Source organism: Malaclemys terrapin, chromosome 2, assembly GCF_027887155.1.
Source record: "Malaclemys terrapin pileata isolate rMalTer1 chromosome 2, rMalTer1.hap1, whole genome shotgun sequence".
In the NCBI taxonomy this organism is placed as follows: domain Eukaryota; kingdom Metazoa; phylum Chordata; order Testudines; family Emydidae; genus Malaclemys; species Malaclemys terrapin.
Genome location: NC_071506.1, coordinates 221770379 through 221790065, shown reverse-complemented (window position 1 = coordinate 221790065; position 19687 = coordinate 221770379). Strand labels below are relative to the sequence as shown.

Below are 19687 nucleotides of genomic sequence, written 5' to 3'. Positions count from 1 at the left end.
AAACATAAATCTGACCTGTAGACACACAAGAGGTGGGGGATTAAGGAAAAATGTGTGTGTGTTGTTCGTTTCTGTATGTTATTGCATGACATTACTACAGTATTGTACATTACGGACCACATCTTCTGAGTCAGGGAATTTAGGGGTGTGGAACAGAATCCCCAACCTGAGACTACAGAGTGGCATTGAGACAATTACTTGACATCTGTCCAGTGCAAGTATGTGTACACAAGCAGAGGAATCAAACCACTAGCTCATAGTGTAGACCTAGCCATAGATGGAGTGCCACAGAGCATAGTTCTCTGTATCCTGCCCTTCTCTTTGTGCAGCAGTACCATACTAGCTGCACTGCCTGGGCACATGAGGGAGCCAATTCTAGCCTTGTATGAAGAAGATATCAGTGTTTTTATTCTAAATTTACCATATATGACATGAAACAACTGCGATGTGGGACGTAAGTTACATTTCTTAAAGAGTAAACTTGCGTCCATTGGTATAAACAATGCTATGGTTCTGTCAAATTATCCATTATCTAGATTTAATGCATGAAAGACCAAGATGCAAAATACATTTGTCAGAGGATAACATTTCCATATTACAGCAACTGACAAAAAGACCTTTATATATAGTACAATGAATTTGATTGCAAGTATTGTGGCTTTTTGTACAGTAAAGATCGTAATGCTTTTATATAACCCCATAATAACTTACAACATGCTACCTTTTTCTTAGAGAATAAATGTACATTGACATGTTGGTTAAGTTTGTATGACTGAAAACATGAACATTTGCCAGTATAGAATAAAAATGTGCAGATTTTTCACCCGTCCTTCAATTTGTTTTTTCATTATGACTTTATTTTCAGTCTCTCATCTTTGCCTTATTCCAGTTCAGATTTATCAAAGCTTCTGACAGCAGTTCCAGGAAGCTATTTATATGAAATGTTTCTAGAAAATCTAACTCTACTATCATGAAAATTCAAAGTAAATACCAAGATACTAAATTCATCTTTTTCACCATCCACAGCAATGGAGTTCCATGAAAACCTGCACAATATAGGAGCAAAGGAAGGTTTAAAAGAAAGGAAACTACAAAAAGCAGTAGAGAGTTTTACCTGGAATATTACAATTTTAAAGGTAATGTCTCTTCACTGGTGCTGGCAATTATGTTATTTATTCCATTCACACTTGGTCTTATAATTATATTGTCTTGTGTAGCTAATTAGTGGTCACTATGTGACCTGATTTCATTTCTTTTACTATCTTTATAAATTATCTCATGTATCCTGAAAGAGTAACAGGCTGTCAACATGAATTTAGACAAGTACACTGAATTTTACCATTGTAATTTCTTTGGGGTTTTTTGTTTGGTTTAGTTTTTGATATTTTCTTTGTAAAACCTTTTAATGTTAACAGGGTCCCCTGTGGTCCTGAATATCCATATAGGATAATGATTATTGATTTCTGGAATAAATAGGGCTCTGAAGAGGCTATGCAGCTGTTCAAAATCTATTCAATATCTATTCAGTGATTTGAAAAGGAGAAGCAGTATTGAGATAAATGCAGATCGAGATAGGAAATAAATACAAGTGTTGATTTTTTGTAATCTATGATGAATAGTGTTTAATGATGTATACATAAATGTGTTAATACTTCTGATTTGAGTAACTGAGTATGTTTGACTTAGAAATTCCCTCTGCGTTTTCTTAAGCACATTATGCTTACATTTTGACTGAACATGAAGTGATGTAGTATAAACAGTTTTCAAATGGACACCCTCAGACAGTTAAAATGCAGAATGGTTTTCATATTTGTCGTCTACAGTCTTTCTGCACAGTAGAGTAAAATAGTTTGATAGTTATCACAGCTGCCTCCCTTAACTTCTCCAATTTAGTCCTTCCAGCCTCGTTTTAAACAGTTTTCTATTTAAATTTAATAAAGATTTCCTGTCCCCTGTCCAGGCAAGTACCTCATCCCTACCATAAACTGTAAAATCTATTTTAATTACAAAAATTTTCATCTTTCTCCCTCTAATGCATGCTTTTTAAACTCTCTGTTTTAATTATTGAAAATAAATGTTCCTTCTACCCCCTTCTCAGCTTAATTCTTCTCCCCACACTCGTGTTGTTATGCCCGTTATAGAAAAACATTACATACAAAACCATCACCCCCATGTTGTTCTCCCACACTTGCTATTCATTTCAGCTGACAGATGCTGAGCTGTGCTTTTCAGAGTATTTAAGATGGCAAAAGTCCTCTTTGAGCCCAACTCTAGGGAGAAACAAAAATAGGTTAGATTCATTAGAGCATTCACAGGTAACAAATTATGTCGGTAAGGTTCCAAGTTCTGTTTAAAGTTAAAGGGGCCAGATTGTCCCTCAGCTTCTGCTAGATCTGGTGGATCATGGCATCATTCCCCCCGTGTCTTGGGACTCTGTGGATGCATCGGGGGATCATGGTCCAACATTCTGGGGGGCATGAGGGGAAGAAGTTATTATTTACTGCACTTTTCTGTCCTGAGCATCAGAGATCAGCTTGGCTATTCCTACCTAATTTAATACTTCCTGAAGCAACAATAACTTAGACCTCATGTCTGCATCCTATTCAGAGTGTAGGGAGTTTTCTGTAATTGCAGTGAGTGGTCAGTGGCATCCCAATGTCTGCAGGAGCCATGATGCTAGGGTTGGGGGGGAAGGGGGCAGAATAGCAGTATGGTGGACCTGACCACTCACAGTACTGAAGGCCTGTCACCCTCACATGCCATGCCCTTGGGACCAACAAGGTTGGGAGGCTCTTCCTTCTGACGGGACAAAGCTCTTTAATGTTCACCTTGCTTTGTTTCCTCCCACACTAAACCCCCGTCTGCAGAAGGGTGCCACTTGTGCCATAGAAAATGCTATAGCAGAACAGACCAATGAGCCATCCAGTCAATATCTTGTCTCCATGTGTGGCAAATGATGATGGAGATATGCCACACTGAAGATGTAAAACATTATTGAAAAGTGCTTTACAAATATTAGACAACCACAGCAGCCCTTTAGTTACTATTATCCTCCCCATTTTGCAGATGGGGAAGATGAAAGACAGATAGGTCTCTCTCATCTTGAACTCTGGTAATCCAGGTCTCAGTCATAGACTTGAACCAGTCTCAGATACTTCAGAGTAAGGCATAAAAAATATCTGATGCCCCTTAATGTGGTACTGTCACTGATACAGTGCCATGCCATTTGAGAAGGTGCTCTGTCAGAGTGGCTTAAAAATTAAAGCCAACTTTATATGGCTTGGAAAAACTATGATCAATAGGGCAATTGACTGAAGTACATAACATCTTAAATACAGACCGTTTCAACCCAGGTGGTTGTTCTCTGAACAAAGAGGATTAGATGAGAGCACACATGCAAAGTAAAATTAAATATATTCAGGACAGATTACGCAGCATTTTCTTTTATTCAGCAGCAGATTTTTATTCAGAAAAAAATAAATGAAAGTATATGTTAAATCCAATCCAATAATAGGCCATAACATAAGAAAGCGAAAGTCTATATGTATAGGGAAGCTCTGATTTACTCCTCATTTTTAGTGAGTACACCTTTTCAAACAATAGCAAAGTACTATCATTTCCTAGTAGTTAGAGAGAGAAAATATATTAATATGCCATTGAGTTAATTCTCCTGTAAAGCCAAGGTATTGCCCCTCATTCCAGACTTCTCTTACCCAAAAAAACCCCTTGGTGTCTCTACACATAAATAGGAGGCCTCTACAGAGAAGAGAACAAAAAATAAAAGAGGAAAAATAGCTCTCAAATCACAGAAAAATATCAGTTAGTTACAGAAATACATGAAAATACTTTACCTTATAGCAGAGGAGTCGAGCACATCATTAAATATTACAGTGTGATCAGAAGAGAAATATCAAAATAGAAAAAATATAGAGTAAAAAGGTACAGCTAAGTAGGGCTCAATATGCTGCGGACCCAGATATGGCTAACATGGCTGACTACAACTGTTTATAGTGTTTTCTTGATATTAAAGAAGGTTCTAGGATTTTTCAAATGTAAATACTTCATCTGTTTAGGAACAGACTCATTTAGTGACCTCAGTGTTTTCCATACATAGATTAGTCCTTTTCACCTGTCTCCATCAAAAGGGTGAGGGATCGCTAAGCTAATAGCACTATAGACAACAGTTATTCTAGGTCTTGGTTATTTTAGTTGCAAGTTGTACACCTCACAACAGTGTGAACTAGGGCCAAGACTGTCAAAAGTCACTAGTGATTCCATTTTTGGGTGCCCAGGTGGAAACGCTTTAGAGGTAGGGGTTTAATTTTCAGAGGAGAGGTGCTCAGAACATAGTTAAATTTAAATTGTTTCAAAATGAGCACCCAGAATCTCTAGACACTTCTGAAAAATTAGACCTATATTGTTAGGCACATTTACAGCTAGAATTTGGTCAGCACACGCCAAATTTTGAATAGCTGAACAAAGTCCATATAAAGTGTTTTTGTTCTGCAACACACAGTTTGTTCTGCAACACACAACAAAAAGTTGTGGGGCTGAGACACAGAACTTTCAGGCACAACCAGACACCAGGGTCATTTTCCCAAGATTCCAGCAATCATGATCTGTTGATTCAACCTCACACAGGGATTCAGCCCAGCCAGTTTCCTTTGCATTAAGTGTGCTGGGTGTAATCCTGACCCAATTAAAGTCAATGGCAAAGTTTCCATTGAGTTACTGGGCACAACATTTAACCACTTGGGTGTCACATCGGATGGAGGATTTGGATTTATATGCACGCATTTCCTTGAAAAACTCACTCTTTTAGAACACTAGCCCGTTTTGTACACAGTTTATCCAGTATAAATCTGGTGTACTGGGATATATAGGGATTATTCATGCTGGTGTAAAATATATGCTGATAGATAGTTTGTATTGCATTTCTATTAATGACACAGGGAAGCATTTCTGGCTTCTAGCACAACTATTCTCAGGCCTCCAGCATGTACATATTCATTCAGCTCCTTTTCCCATTGATCCATGAATTACAGTTTTGTGGTGAGAGCAGAGCTGCTTGGAATTTGATATATATCCACTCTATAATACTTAACTGAAGAACAGTGAAATAATTAGTATTCTAAATCTCTAGGTAGTCCTGTGAAATGTAGTTATATATTTTTATTATTTGAAAAGTTTTGGTGTTTAAATTAAAAAGTAAAAAAAAAGGAAGTTAGAGATTTTAAACTTCTGAGTGCATTCACTGTCTACTAGCTTCAACCTGCTCCCATCCCTCTCCAAAGAAAAACTTTTAAGAACCATCATAGTTCAAATATTAGCATTTTCTTTAAATCTCTAGATATGTCAGGTACAAATGTCAATTCTTTTGCCAAAACTGGAAAACAGGATAGAATGTGGATGATTATTTCCTCCTCTAAATATATTGTTATGTTATACGAGCATAATGAGCTTATGTTGTGAAGGGTACAATATTGTGAAGCCCCTCAAAATAATTTAAGAAATAATGCATGTGGGTATCTTTGTGAAAAATCCACTGAACATCATTAAAGGTGAAGAGACCCGGGTGCTCACTGACTGTGGAGGTGCAACAAGACACTGTATGTATGTCCTTGGTTTTCATATGGTGGTAAATGAAAAGACAAATCCACTTTCTTAAAAGTGACCTGCAAATAATTTTTAAAAGTCCAGCTATTTTGTTTGGGACACTAGCAATTAATTCTAAATATACTCTAGGATAGGCACTGACCGCATAATTAATTTTAAATCTACTATTCTTGTTTTGCATATCACTGACATACAAACTTGTTGTTTGTGTGGGTTTCTTTCTCCATCAGTGCTGGGTGGGTTTCTAGTTTCATTTATATTTATTGTGTACTCCACAGGAACATTGCAAAATCTACCCCTTCTACCACTACCATATATTAAAAAAGCAATTTCTAATTATTCATCCTAATGAGAAGTTTGAAAAACAATTGACATTCTTATGAACTTTAAAACCAATAGATATTCCTACCAACTGCAGAAACTTTATATATAATAATAATAATAATGTGTATAAAGCACCTTTTATCAGAGGATATTAAAGTTCTTTGCCATTACTTTACACTTACAATCTTTCTGTGAGGTGTCACTTTTTAAAAAAAAAAGATTGACCTTTCTATTGGTATATTATATTTATAATGTAGATATTTTAAGTGGTTTAATGCCACTGAAGTTTGACATTGTTTTGACAATGACCCCTCTATGGGCAGGATCATTAGGTAATAAGATTTTAATTCACTCTTGGAAGTACTCTGATTTCAGACTAAATGGAGTTTAATAGTGACTGTAGTGCATGTATTGTGAGCTAAAGAAAAAGTGTGAGCTGTGGTCATGAAGGTGTATATTGTGACTTTATATTAGGAAGGAACTACATGTAGTTCAAGGTGTTGAGTGTAATGGTAAAAGTAAAAAGAACAGGAGTACTTGTGGCACCTTAGAGACTAACAAATTTATTAGAGCATTAGAGCATGGTTCCACTCGAAGAAGTGGGCTGTAGCCCACGAAAGCTTATGCTCTAATAAATTTGTTAGTCTCTAAGGTGCCACAAGTACTCCTGTTCTTTTTGCGGATACAGACTAACACGGCTGCTACTCTGAAAAATGGTCAAAGTACTAAATCAGAAATTTAGGGTCCTATAGGAACAGTTGAGACTAGAGAGGGTGCAGGGAGTTCCTTTCAGCACATCCACTAATTGCAGTGTCCATGCCCCATAATGTGTGTGTGGGTATGATCAGTACCCTATCCACTCCTCTGGGGAAAGCACATCTTAAATATTAAGAACCATTGCTGTGGACTGTCCCTCCAGCTGTTGCAGTATAGACGTACCTTTTGAGGCTATCTTTATGCATCAGGAAGGAAAAATAAACAATACAGGTTCATTTTATTTGCTCTATATTTCCCCATGGCTATTAGAAATCAGCCTACTTCTTTTAAGAAAAAAGCATAACCTCTTATAATAAAGAAAAGTCATGTTAATTTGAACAACACTACAAAAATATCCTCATGCTGAAAACCAAGAGTCCATCTCAGCTCCTTCATAGGGAAAGGTCAGGAATGTAGGACGCAGCTGATGTAATTTCTAAACAAATTACCGTATATACTCGATCATAAGCCGGTTCGTTTATAAACCGACCCCCCCCCCCCCAAGATGGATAAGTAAAAATGGAAAAAATGTTATAACCCGTTCATAAACCGACCCTATAATTCAGAGGTCAGCAAACTTTGGCTCCTGGGCCATCAGGATAAGCCGCCGGTGGTCCAAGATGGTTTGTTTACCTCGCGCGTCCGCAGGCACGGAGGTAAACCTAAGTAAACAAAGTGTCCCGGCGTGCCAGCTGCTTACCCTAATGGGCCAGGACAGCAACTGGTGGGGAAATTTTTTCGGGGGGAGAAGCTGGGAGTCAGGGGAGTAACCCTTGTGACCATCCTCCACATGACCCCACCCCTAGCCCAGGACCCCCACATTCTCCCCATCCCATCCCTTCCCACATTATCTGGGGAGGGTCAGGAGAGGATGTCTCTGACCTGGCTGGTTTCAGAGTAGCAGCCATGTTAGTCTGTATCCGCAAAAAGAACTTGTGGCACCTTAGAGACTAACAAATTTATTTGAGCATAAGCTTTCGTGGGCTACAGCCCACTTCATCGGATGCATAGAATGGAACATATATTGAGGAGATATATATACACATATAGAGAGCATGAAAAGGTGGGAGTCGTCTTACCAACTCTGAGAAGCCAATTAAGTAAGAGAAAAAAACTTTTGAAGTGATAATCAAGATAGCCCAGTACAGACTGTTTGATAAGAAGTGTGAGAATACTTACAAGGGGAGATAGATTCAATGTTTGTAATGGCTCAGCCATTCCCAGTCTCTATTCAAGCCTAAGTTGATTGTATCTAGTTTGCATATCAATTCAAGCTCAGCATTTTCTCATTGGAGTCTGTTTTTGAAGCTTTTCTGCTGCAAAATTGCCACCCACAGGTCTGTCATTGAGTGACCAGACAGGTTAAAGTGTTCTCCCACTGGTTTTTGAATGTTATGATTTCTGATGTCAGATTTGTGTCCATTAATTCTTTTGCATAGAGACTGTCCGGTTTGGCCTGTGTACATGGCAGAGGGGCATTGCTGGCACATGATGGCATATATCATATTGGTAGATGTGCAGGTGAATGAGCCCCTGATGGCATGGCTGATGTGATTAGGTCCTAGGATGATGACCCTTGAATAGATATGTGGACAAAGTTGGCATTGGGCTTTGTTGCAAGGATAGGTTCCTGGGTCAGTGTTTTTGTTCAGTGATGTGTGGTTGCTGGTGAGTATTTGCTTCAGGTTGGGGGGCTGTCTGTAAGCAAGGACAGGTCTGTTTCCAAGATCTGTTAGAGTGAAGGATCATCTTTCAGGATAGGTTGTAGATCTTTGATGATGCGCTGAAGAGGTTTTAGTTGGGAGCTGAAGGTGACAGCTAGTGATGTTCTGTTATTTTCTTTGTTGGGCCTGTCTTGTAGCAGGTGACTTCTGGGTACTCGTCTGGCTCTGTGAATCTGTTTTTTCACTTCAGCAGGTGGGTACTGTAGTTTTAAGAATGCTTGATAGAGATCTTGTAGGTGCTTGTCTCTGTCTGAGGGATTGGAGCATATGCGGTTGTATCTTAGAGCTTGGCTATAGACAATGGATCATGTGGTGTGTCCTGGATGGAAGTTGGAGGCATGTACAAAGTTACCTACATGCCTCCAGCTACAAGCTCAGAACCTTGCTTCCACAGCCCTCACCTCCTGCAGACTGCTTGCATGGCCTGGGCTACTGTTCTTTAGCTTTACTGAGGCACAAAATGGAAAGGCTGCATGTATTTAAAGGTTGTCCCAGCTGGCTTCATAAATAGTCCCCAGCCAAAGTTCAGGAAAGCCTTAAAGGGATTAAACATGAAAATTTAATGACGAGAAGAACTTTGCTATGTAAATATTAAATATCCTTTTTAAATATTAAACACAAAAGTTCTTCTGATGTTAAGCTACTGTTAAAGTACAAGTAGGATGGAAACTGGTTTCAGTCACCAGCACGTGGGTTCACAACCCATTATTGTCACAGAATGTCAACAGTTTTCTAAACCATAGAATGATTTCACCCATAGACTTAGAGATTCTATTTGTCAAATATATCTCAGATGTTCTTCACATGCAGCTTGTCTACACTACAAAAAAAAATTCTTGACAATGAGCAGTAGCACTAGGAGTAGCTTAACTGGTACTGAATGTGGGTTAGCTCCCAAGTATTGACATACTGTGTTCAAACTTGCAGGTTTTTTGTGGGGCAGACAATCCCACAATGTGTGTGTGTGTGTGGTGAAGAGTGCTTCTCTTCAGTATTGCCAATTTGAGCAAAATGGGTACAAATTTCACTTAATAAATGTGAGACCATACAGTGCAAAGCGGTTGTTATCAATGAAGTAATAAGGCAGGTACTGTACCTAAATACTATTTATAAATATACTTACAAAATTACCCTTTGTCAATTGTTGAGAGCCCACCCAAATGCCAGCATGAACTCCTTGTTTATTCAAAATGGCTACAAGACTGCAACGTTTTAAACAAAACTTACCTAAACACAAGAATTGCTCATGATGGCCACTCCTTCTGAACTCTCTGATCAGCTGGGGAAGACCAGGTATGTGTCTTTGCCACGTCAAAGACAGAATATGTAGTGGCACGAGCTCCAAGGCCTACCTTGTGGCACCTACACGAACCATTTCTGATTCAGAGCAAGGGGATGTCCTCATACGAAGTCACATTTGCACAGGTGACTGATGGTTTGATGCTTTTTCTCTCAGATGGCCAACAACTGTGGAGTTTACATCAATTCCAGCCCCTCCACCTCATAATCATCCCAAACTAAAATCGACAATGGTGATTATTTGGAGATGCCCCCTAAGTGGCCTAAAATTTACCGTCCTGTTGGAAAGGAGGACGTGTAAGAACCTGCACAGACATGTACAAGAATCATCAGAAATACCTGCACTAGAGAAAAGATGCACATTGTAACCAATATATATACACACACAAGTCAAGATGAACTGCATTTTATCGAGATGCCAGTGCCAATCCTTTTCTTATTCAAATACTGCTGCCCTTTAGACAGACTACATTGGAGCACCCCGTTGAGCCAGCCAATCTGGTGGCTCAGTGCTGTTCTGTGACCACCACATTGTGGTGTCTGCCCTCCCATTTCTTTACATTCCTATTTCCTTTTTAATTTCTGGCCAACAAATCATTTTAAAAGTAAAATATACAGTAATAATAGTGACAGTTACACAGTACAGTAGAATCTGTGACAAAAAAAAATCAAGCTTCAGTACAAGATACAGAGTAAAGAAAATGTAAAACTGTTGAGACATTCTACTTGTTATTGTGTCATATTGGATCAAAGCCAACATCTCATTTCACAGATGTAGAGGAGATGATAAACCCAAAACCCTTTCCTTTTTTAATTACCTTTCAGTTTCTATTCAGATCTGACATTACAGCTCATACCTGAAAATATCAAAGCGAAGCATGAGCTTTTCTATGCTAATGAAGTTGCTCTTCTAGGGTAGAATTCAGGCAAATGAGAACTTTTACATTCATCAAGGAAATTTAATTGACACTGCATATTAACTCATGTCCTCTTTTTTTTAACAGTTTATAAATGAATATCAGTGTTGAAGTTTGATGTCCTTTAAAGCAATTACTACATGATGGGCCACAAAGCAATACTCTACTGAATTCATTTTGTGAATTATGAACAAATGTTAATACAGTAGATGCTCATTTGCAGCAACACCTTGTAAGAGCAACCACCACTTATGAGCAACATGAATATCTACTGTACAATATACTCCCAGTTATGCCAGTAACATGCATTTTATTCGGATAAGTGGGAGTTCTGATGATGAAGAGAGCAGGAGGCCTTCAGCAGGGGGTGGCTTCACCAACAGCCGGGGGGTCGTCATTGTCCTCCTCACAGTCCTGCTTGGAGATCTCTGCTGTCCCTTCTCACTCACTCCTGTCACAACAGAGCTGCAGAGGGTTCCATGTGCTGCTGCCGAGCTGGTGACAGCCAATGCCTACAGGCACAAGGTGTGAGGGTGAGGCTGCAGTCCTGACAATGCAAAGAAGGGACCCCCCGGCCAGTGTCTACAGCGATTGAGTGTCCACAGCCCTACAGAAGTGCAGGGAGCCCTCTGCAGCTCTTCTGTCACAGCCCCACGCACTTACTCCCTGTGACAGTGGGGACTGAAGAAGGCTCCCTGCACTGTCACAGGAGCCATTCAGCATCAGGGTGGCCTCCCCACTGCCAGGTGCTCCTCCTCCTCCTCGCTGTCCTGGCTGGGGTCGGGAGGTTGCTCTTTTAACTGAACCTCCGCATTATCCAAATCCCTTCCTTGTTCCCCAGCATGAGATACATGCTGTAGAGGCAGATATCTCATCTATCTCATGATGAGAAATTCTGATAGTGTGGAGGTGCAGATAACAGGGTTTTGGATTAGCAGAAGTATTCTGTACATGAAATAGACTATTGTGCTTTATTCTTTTATTCCTTTCTTTAGTGGACAGCAGTGGTTACAATCCAGAATGGCAGCTTCCTTGCAATTTGCCTTGTGACATGCAAACCCCTTACTGTTCCCATCCCCAGACTGGTTCTCAACCATGTCAGATTTGATCCCAGGACATCTACACAGAGCACATCACCGGCCGCCGCCAATACCAAGAGTGAGCTGGGGAGACCTCGTGCACCCACAAGGGGGAAGAGACCTATAAACCCCCCCTGCTGGACTTTATCCCCTGAACCCACCGAACCTAACTGAATCCCACCACGTGAGAGTCACCCCATCCCCATTACCCAGCCCACTTACTTATACCCATGACTGTCTCTATTTTCTGTATGGGTGATAGACCCTCACCGCTTGTCGGCTGTATCCTGATCCCGCCCACCGGTTACCTCCCCCCCTGCATTGGGGACATTGCAGTCTGTATATATTATGTGTGCTGCCCAACCCCAAAATACTAACATCCCCCCTATACTCTGTATGTTACCCCCAATGACCAATAACTGACGCCTCAAATTTTCTGTATTGTTTATTTTTCAAATATTCACTAATAAAATGTATATCTTGGTTATGTGGACAGTTTTCCAATGGAGACTAGATTCAGAGAATTAAGTTCATTTCACGTTTGACCTAACCCAGATTTGAAGGCAACTCTTCAGAGGTGAAAGGCTGGTAGAACTGACATCGCCATAGAGCCAACAAACAGCATCTGGGTTTAGTTGTGGAATTGGTTCAGGCTCCAGGATTGAGTTGCCTTTAAAGATCAGGTTACTGTTGGGGTAGCTGATCGCATTGTTTCCTTGACTGTTGTTTTCCTTTAACTCATTCGGGATTATGGTCTCTGCATATCACTCTTGTTTGAGCCATCGGTTAGGTTTGCATTCATTTTGGAATGCATGGGCTTTGCATACATCTTGGTTTTGCAGCATAGATCTGCAGAGCATGGGGTGTGACTGTCCATGACGAAGGGTGAATGGCCCACAATTTCAATGCATACATATATTCCAGTTGGCAATCAATTGTATAAAATAGTACTTTGTTTTGTGAATCAGGATCAAATAGTGTGTTAAGAAATTGGGGTCGTCTGTAACGACATGTAAGGAGTTTAGCATTGGTTTTGCATGTCCTAGTAGTTCCTCACTTAGAGGGCTTATAGGATTGGGCTTTTGTCTAGTTATTGAGACATTTAACCTGTAACAAATTAATTACTGTATTAGGCCAACTGTTGAGTTCTAAATTGAGAAGACAAATCTTTGAATCCGTACAAAGGAGCTTTTTAGTTTAATTTTATTAAGGTCCATGTTACTGTGTTTTGCTGCTACTTCAGTAAGTGCTGTAGCTGAGATTGCATGACTCTTTCCATTCTGTCACACTACTCCCCCCATCTTCAGTCATTAAGAATTTTTTGAAACTCTTACCTTTTGGGAGACTTTTCTTTGAAGCTTTGCCACTTCCTGATTACAGTTTGTTTGGAAAGTTTTAGGAATAGTTCTTCCTATATCAGTGTTTCTCAAACTGGGGGTCCCAACCCAAAAAGAGATCGCAAGGCTCATAAGGGGGTTGCGAGATCACAAAAAATATTGCTGGAAGGGTAGGGGTGGGTAGAGCAGTCGCCGCTTTCTGGCCACTCCAAGTCTGAAAGCAGTGAAAATGCCAGCAGTAGCTCAGAAGTAAGGGTGGCAATACCACAAGTATGCTCCTATGCGTATGTTCAGTAATTTGCTGTCACTTTTTTTGTGGGGGGTGGGTTGTCACAGCCTGAAATATTTTCAGAGGGTGGGCCTAGCAAAATAAATCAGAGAGCCCCTGGCCTATATGAATGAAATATCAATGGGAGAAAATACACTTTACCCAAGCACTGGTAGCAAAGTCAGCACTGTCATGAGGCAAGGCATGGTCAAGGGTTGAACTCCAGCACTGATTGGATCAGCTACCCCGGACTATATGTACCAGCACCAGCCAGATTTATTGAGACCTTCCAATCCCGCAAGAACTGGAGTATTCACTCCTTTCAACCTAACTCACCCTGACTGTGCTGAGACTCTTGAATGTGGCATCAAGAACCTCAGCGCAGTTGCCAGCAACACCCAGATCCACAGCATCTGTGATGGATGTGGATAGAGCAGGGGTGGCCAATCTGTGGCTCCAGAGCCACATGCGGCTCTTCGGAAGTTAATAGTGCCTATACAAAGAGCTGCATGACTCCAGGGCTGGAGCTACAGGCGCCAACTTTCCAATGTGCCGGGGGGTGCTCACTGCTCTGCCACAGGCCCTGCCCCCACACCATCCCTTCCCACCCCCTCCCCTCAGCCAGCCGTGCCCTCGCTTCTCCCTCCAGAGCTTCCTGTATGCCACAAAACAGCTGATTGGGAGGTGCGGGGAGGGAGGGGGAGTTGCTGATCGGCGGGGGCTGCTGGTGGGCGGGAGGCACTGGGGGCGGGTGGGGGGGGGAAGCTGATGGGGGGCTGCTGACGTATTACCGTGGCTCTTTGGCAATGTACAATGGTAAATTCTGGCTCCTTCTCCGGCTCAGGTTGGCCACCCCTGATCTAGAGTATTCATTCTCCTCAGCATCCTCAGTTACCTTGGGTGATGATCACAAGTATGATCATGTGTACTCACTGAGAGCATTACCACCATTCTTTACCTCCTTAGGAGTTCCAGGGGCCCTCATCACTCCCAGGAACCTGGTTCCTCACACCAGGACCTCATGGCCCATACTTCTGTGCCCCTGTGACCCTGTTGGGCACCTTGGTCATCTCATGGGAAGCAAGACTACTCAGACTGACCATACATGCCTAAGGGCCTTCATTCATTTTTTCAGCAACTCAAGCAGCGCCCAAACTCCCACCAACTCAGGTCTCTCGTAGTCATGAGGAGCAAGAGGAAACAAGCCCTTCCTCCATTAGATTCCTCAAAACCAGTTGCTTTGTCATCATCTCTGGGTGAAGCAGTGTTGCTCCTCAGGGCCCCACAGTTAGATGACTTTAAGGCAGTAATGAATTCAGCCCAATCACTATAACAGACCCCAGCTACAATTGCCGTCACATCCAGGAAGGTGGACAGAAAATATCAATTTCCACCTGGAGATGTGGAATATTTTACAGCCACCCTGGTTATCATGGTGGCCAACAAGAAGGCAAGACAGAACAGAGCACTGCTAAAGGAAAAGAAGCCAAAAGAAGCTAGATTTATTTGTCAGGAAAGGCTATTATTTGACTTATTTTGACTTGCCAACCATCAAGCATTTTGGGGGGGACAGGAGGCGTGTTGATGGAGTCCTGTGTTATACAAGAAGTCAGATTAAATGGTTACAATGGTCTTCTCTGGCCTTGGAATAGATTAATTTATGAATTTTTTTTAAAAGTCTTGCTTCCTTTTTTTGAATATCCCCAAAGCCAAAATGGCAGGGCTCAAAGAAAAGAAATGTGGCATTGTAATAGCCCTTACCAAGGAATGGTGCCTTATATTGTTCTGAGGTGAATTAGTTTGAAAGAATGATGAACCTTTGAAAATTGGTCCTGTGGAAAAACAGTATGTGATCATGTAATTAAAGACTGTGTCACACTGCCTATGCACGGGGGGAAATTAAGGGTGCTCCGGGGGGAAATTAATTCTGGTATTTCCTAACATTTAAGTGCTTTTCTTTGCAACCTCAGTAGTGGACTTTTAACAGAGTTTGTCTGTAATTTCCTAGGTTTTTAAACAAGCAAACTGGGGTGGGGGGGAAATTCCATCCTGTGGCATCATATTGACAACCCCATGGTTCATCAGCAGGGTTGGAATCTTTAGAGCCACTGCACTGACCTCTGCCACTTGAGTTAATGGAGTACTGAGTCTCACTATTCCTTTGCTGTCAGCAACTATGTATGAAACCCAATGGGAAAAGAGTGCCATTCACCCCACACCTAATCCATACAGAGAATGACAACCTGCTATTGCTATCTGTCAATCTTGAATTCCATTTCAGGCTCTGGATGGGAATGTGCTATAGTGGGCACAGATTCTTCTGCCTATTCCTCCCACTTCCTCTCCCCTGACTTGACCCATTCTGCACCATTCCCTTCAACTTGTCCCAGTCCTGTCTCTTCTCCATCCCTGGTTCCTTGCCCCAGTACTGTTCTTCTTCGCTTACCCAGGCCCAGTCTTCTTGCCTAACCACTGCTAGTCTCCCTAGCCAGGCTCACAGTCCTAGACCCAGTCTCTCCTTTTCTCCCCTCTCCCCCACCATTCCCAGTCCCAGGCTTCTTGCCCAGCCACTCTCAGTTCTCTTCTCTTGGGTCCTCATCCCACCTATCCCACTCGTCTTCTGCAGGCTTGTCATCCAATGTCAGTCACCCTGTCCACTCCAGCTCCCAGTCAGTCCCTGTTCTCGCCCGGCACCCCAGCTCTTTCTCAGCTCTCCCCAGTAAGTTTTAGTCCTGGTCTTCTTGTCCAGTCAGTCCCAGTTGTCCCTCCGCTCCCCAGCTCCTTGTCTGATTTCAATGTTCTCCCCATAAGCCAACTATCTCCCAGCCCTCCTGAATTTCTCTTACCATCTCCCAGTGTTCTCTCCCAAACAGTCCCAGCCAGTCTCCTTGTCCAATCACACCCAGTTCCAGATTCTCCCCTCCCCCCCAGCCTTTTTCTGCCCCTGGTCCAGCTCTTGTTCCCTCTACATTTGAATCAGACAGCTTCCTCCCCCACGTGGCCTGGGCAGAAGCATTGTCATTAATAGCACAGGAGAGACCATCTCCCTACTCGTAGTTCTAGGGCCCACCCCAAAGTAACAGGGAGCAACCATTACAGAGAAAGTCAGGCTTCACACGTGTAGCCCTAGGCTGGATAGAACATGCAAAACCATATGCAGGCGCATGCTCCCTGAGGCCAGACTGGAAATTTAGCTGCTGAAAGTGATGAAATCTCTACTGAGCATGTGCAAACTACAATTTGTCAAAGGCTTATCACTTGGCCAAACGAGCATGTTTTGATCGCAAAAGGCACCTCCCTGATAGAAAGGCCACCCCCCCGGCCGAATTACAAGTCCTTATTTTAAAATATCAAACACTAGAGCCATTCAAAGAAAAGGTCTCAAGAATTTTTTAATGGACGACAAAAAACCCCTTTTTTCTGTAATCTTGTTCTTGGAAATGACAATATTTTATGCTGAAATTTTTCAGAAAAAAAAATCAGCTTGAGGCTGAGGCAGTATGGAAAATTTCAGCCCAAACAGTTAAAGATTCACATAGTTGTAAGCAACAGAGTCTCATAATGGGGAGTGTCAGGCAAGCTTAATTGTAGGCCGAGCCACCAGTACAACCTATAATAAACAGCCTGGTTAAAGTTCTAAAACTGCATTCTAACTAATCCACATAACAACTTGTGCTAGAAACAGATGCACTCTCGCTATGACTCACTTATTCTACCAGAATGTTTTAAATTAACTTTTTTGGTTGTCATGTTTGAAGAAAAAAAAAAAAGTCCTGGTTTCCTTTAACAGATGAAAGAATCAGAATGTTATTGAAGCCAGTGGCTGAACTTTCTGTTACTTGTCTCCCCATAGGTGGAACATGCATTGCCAATTGCAATTTCAAGGAGGAATTTTTTTTTGTATACAGCAATGTTTTCCATTTGTGTGGCTCAAACCGAAATAATTTGGTACATTCTAATTCCATATGAAAATATTTTCCATCAGTTGTAAGTGTCAGTACCGTAACATTCTTTAGCAAGTTCTATACTGATCTGGTATGCTTATTCAGAGCTGCTCGCAGAAGTAAAACAGGATAAGCCAAAAGGCAGTCCTCCAGAGAGTGCAAATGTAGTCTCCTTTACCCCAAGGGCCTCTCTACACAGGTTCTGTGAAGTCTTCTATGTGCAGTGACTCAGGGAAGAGGCTGTTCTCTGTAGCATGTTCAGCCCATGGATTCCTACATGTAAATAGCATACAGAGGAGTTGCTGTCTGTAGCAGCATTGCCTCGTGGTGGTTCACCTGAGCACAGCTGCAAGTAGGGAGAACCTAGCTAATGATAGCATGACTCCACCAAGGGAAGGGAGGGAGTGATAGCAATTTCTGTTCTAGGCCTGCCCTTTCTCTGAGCTTCTCCTTAAACTCCGCCTAGTACAGCAGAACAAATACAATTCCTTGGAAGCATCATCAATGTAACCCAGCTGAGTTTTCAGTCCTCTCTGCCCCTCTCACAAGGGCTTTCTCTGACGCCAGCCCTTATTTAGGTTTATCACCAGGCTACTGTTGAGTGAAGAGACCTCCTGGTAAACAAAAAAGAAAAGCATGTAACTGCTCTTTGAGGTGTACAAATGAATCCCCACATCTGTCTGCATTAATAAACAGCATGTGTTAAAACTGTAGCAGATTCTGTTACTGAAAGCTGTTGGGTAGTAAGGGTTTCTGTTCTTTTGTTTGTACATCCAGTTGGCTCCAGAGAAAGCAAGCAGCGTGGCTTCTTACTAACGCATAGTAATATGGTTTTGATCTTCATGAGCAGGGCAACTGTACAATAAATCTGAAAAGAATCCTATTATTGATTGTATGTTCTAACTGTACTTGTTCTTACAGGGACAAGCTGATCTTCTAAAATATGCTAAAAATGAGACATTTGAGAATCTGAAACAAATCCATTATGCCGCTCTTTCATGTGGACTCAATAAACCAGGCACTGAAAATGCAGAAGTCTCAAAGCCCCGTCGAAGCCTGGAAGCCATACCTGAAAAGTCAAGTGATGAAATTGGAGAATGATGAAACTTTCTGCTCATAATTCTGGAGTTTATAACTCTGCAACCAACTGTAGCTGCACAGGACATTTGCTTTGCACTTAATATTGAAAACTATATTTGGAGTTTTTAAAGCACAACTGGAAAAGCTAATTACAATCTATTAAAACTGTGAACGTACTTTGCAATTCTGCGTGTGACGGCAATGAAATTGTTTAACATGGAAATTATCTTGCTGGCCAAAATGTATATGTGTAAAATATATCATAATTCAGTAAAGTGTGCTGAAAAGGGAAGGTGGATTCATAGGTTAGACGGTGACTGTGCTTGATTTTCAAAATAATTAGGTGTGCAATTCCTTGATTTTTGTGCAAAATTCAGTAATTGTTTGTAATACATAGGTATGCAATTGTGCACCTAACTTATGAAAATCAGGTCAATAAAATGAATTACACATTCTCTAAAAAATGTGGATTTTATTTTAGACACTTGAGGGTATTTGTATTTGAAGGGGAATTTTTTTTTCTTGTTGAGCCATAAATAAAAAGGAGAATGTAACTAGACAGTGCTCACTGACACTTCAGTGCACTATAGGAGAGCCATTGTGTGAAATGAAAATGTGCAATCAGTCTGATATAGCCTAGGCCTGAAGAAGATACATACCTATGAACTTCAGCAAATGTGTACAGCTAATGTAAAAGTGACCAAACTGCGAGTAAAGTGTTATAAATAATTTTTCATTCTGTGAAGTGAAGTGTTCACATTAAAAGCAAGTTTTGTGATATCATTCCCATGCAAGTAAATCTTTTAACTAAACTTTAACTTTATTTTTCAGTTTAAAAATATTTTCTTCCATACACAATAGGTGATATCTCAGTTACAAGGTTTGTCAAAAACCTGTTTCTGTTATTTATTTTAGATAAAGGTACAGTAGCTAATGTACTCAAAGTTATTATACAAACTTAGAGCCATCTATTAGGGCTTCTGATTTAAGTACAGTGTATCATCCCACAGTGCACTATATTCAAAGAAAAATAAGATTAAAATGCAGCTTCTATTCAGCAGGGGGAATTTTATTGAATCCTTGAGTGGCACTTTACCCCATACGGAGGTTTCACTTATACCAAACCAAGGCCCTGATTCTGCAATGAAAGCTGTATGAGTGGACCTCTGCATCTACACAGAATCTTGACAACTTTAATGGAGCTCTCCCTAGAGGCAGCAATCCACCTACATGGATCTGATTACACAATAACCTTTAGTCATTGAAGAAGTTGAACGCACTCTATGCAGTACCCTTTGAAGCTGCTTTTCTAAATTACATTCTGTACAGATTAGGAGCTGATT

At 41.2% G+C, this 19687-nt stretch overlaps 1 protein-coding gene across 1 annotated transcript in view; it reads left to right on the top strand.

Moving 5' to 3' along the window:
* The window catches only part of PLCL2 (phospholipase C like 2), a 198894-nt gene extending 179767 nt beyond the window's left edge, over positions 1 to 19127 (top strand). The window contains exons 6-7 of the mRNA XM_054020018.1: positions 1027 to 1136; positions 18186 to 19127. Coding sequence (XP_053875993.1) covers positions 1027 to 1136; positions 18186 to 18365 — 290 coding nt within the window. The 3' untranslated portion in view covers positions 18366 to 19127. The remainder of the gene's footprint in view (positions 1 to 1026; positions 1137 to 18185) is intronic.
* The last annotated feature ends 560 nt before the right edge of the window (positions 19128 to 19687 follow it).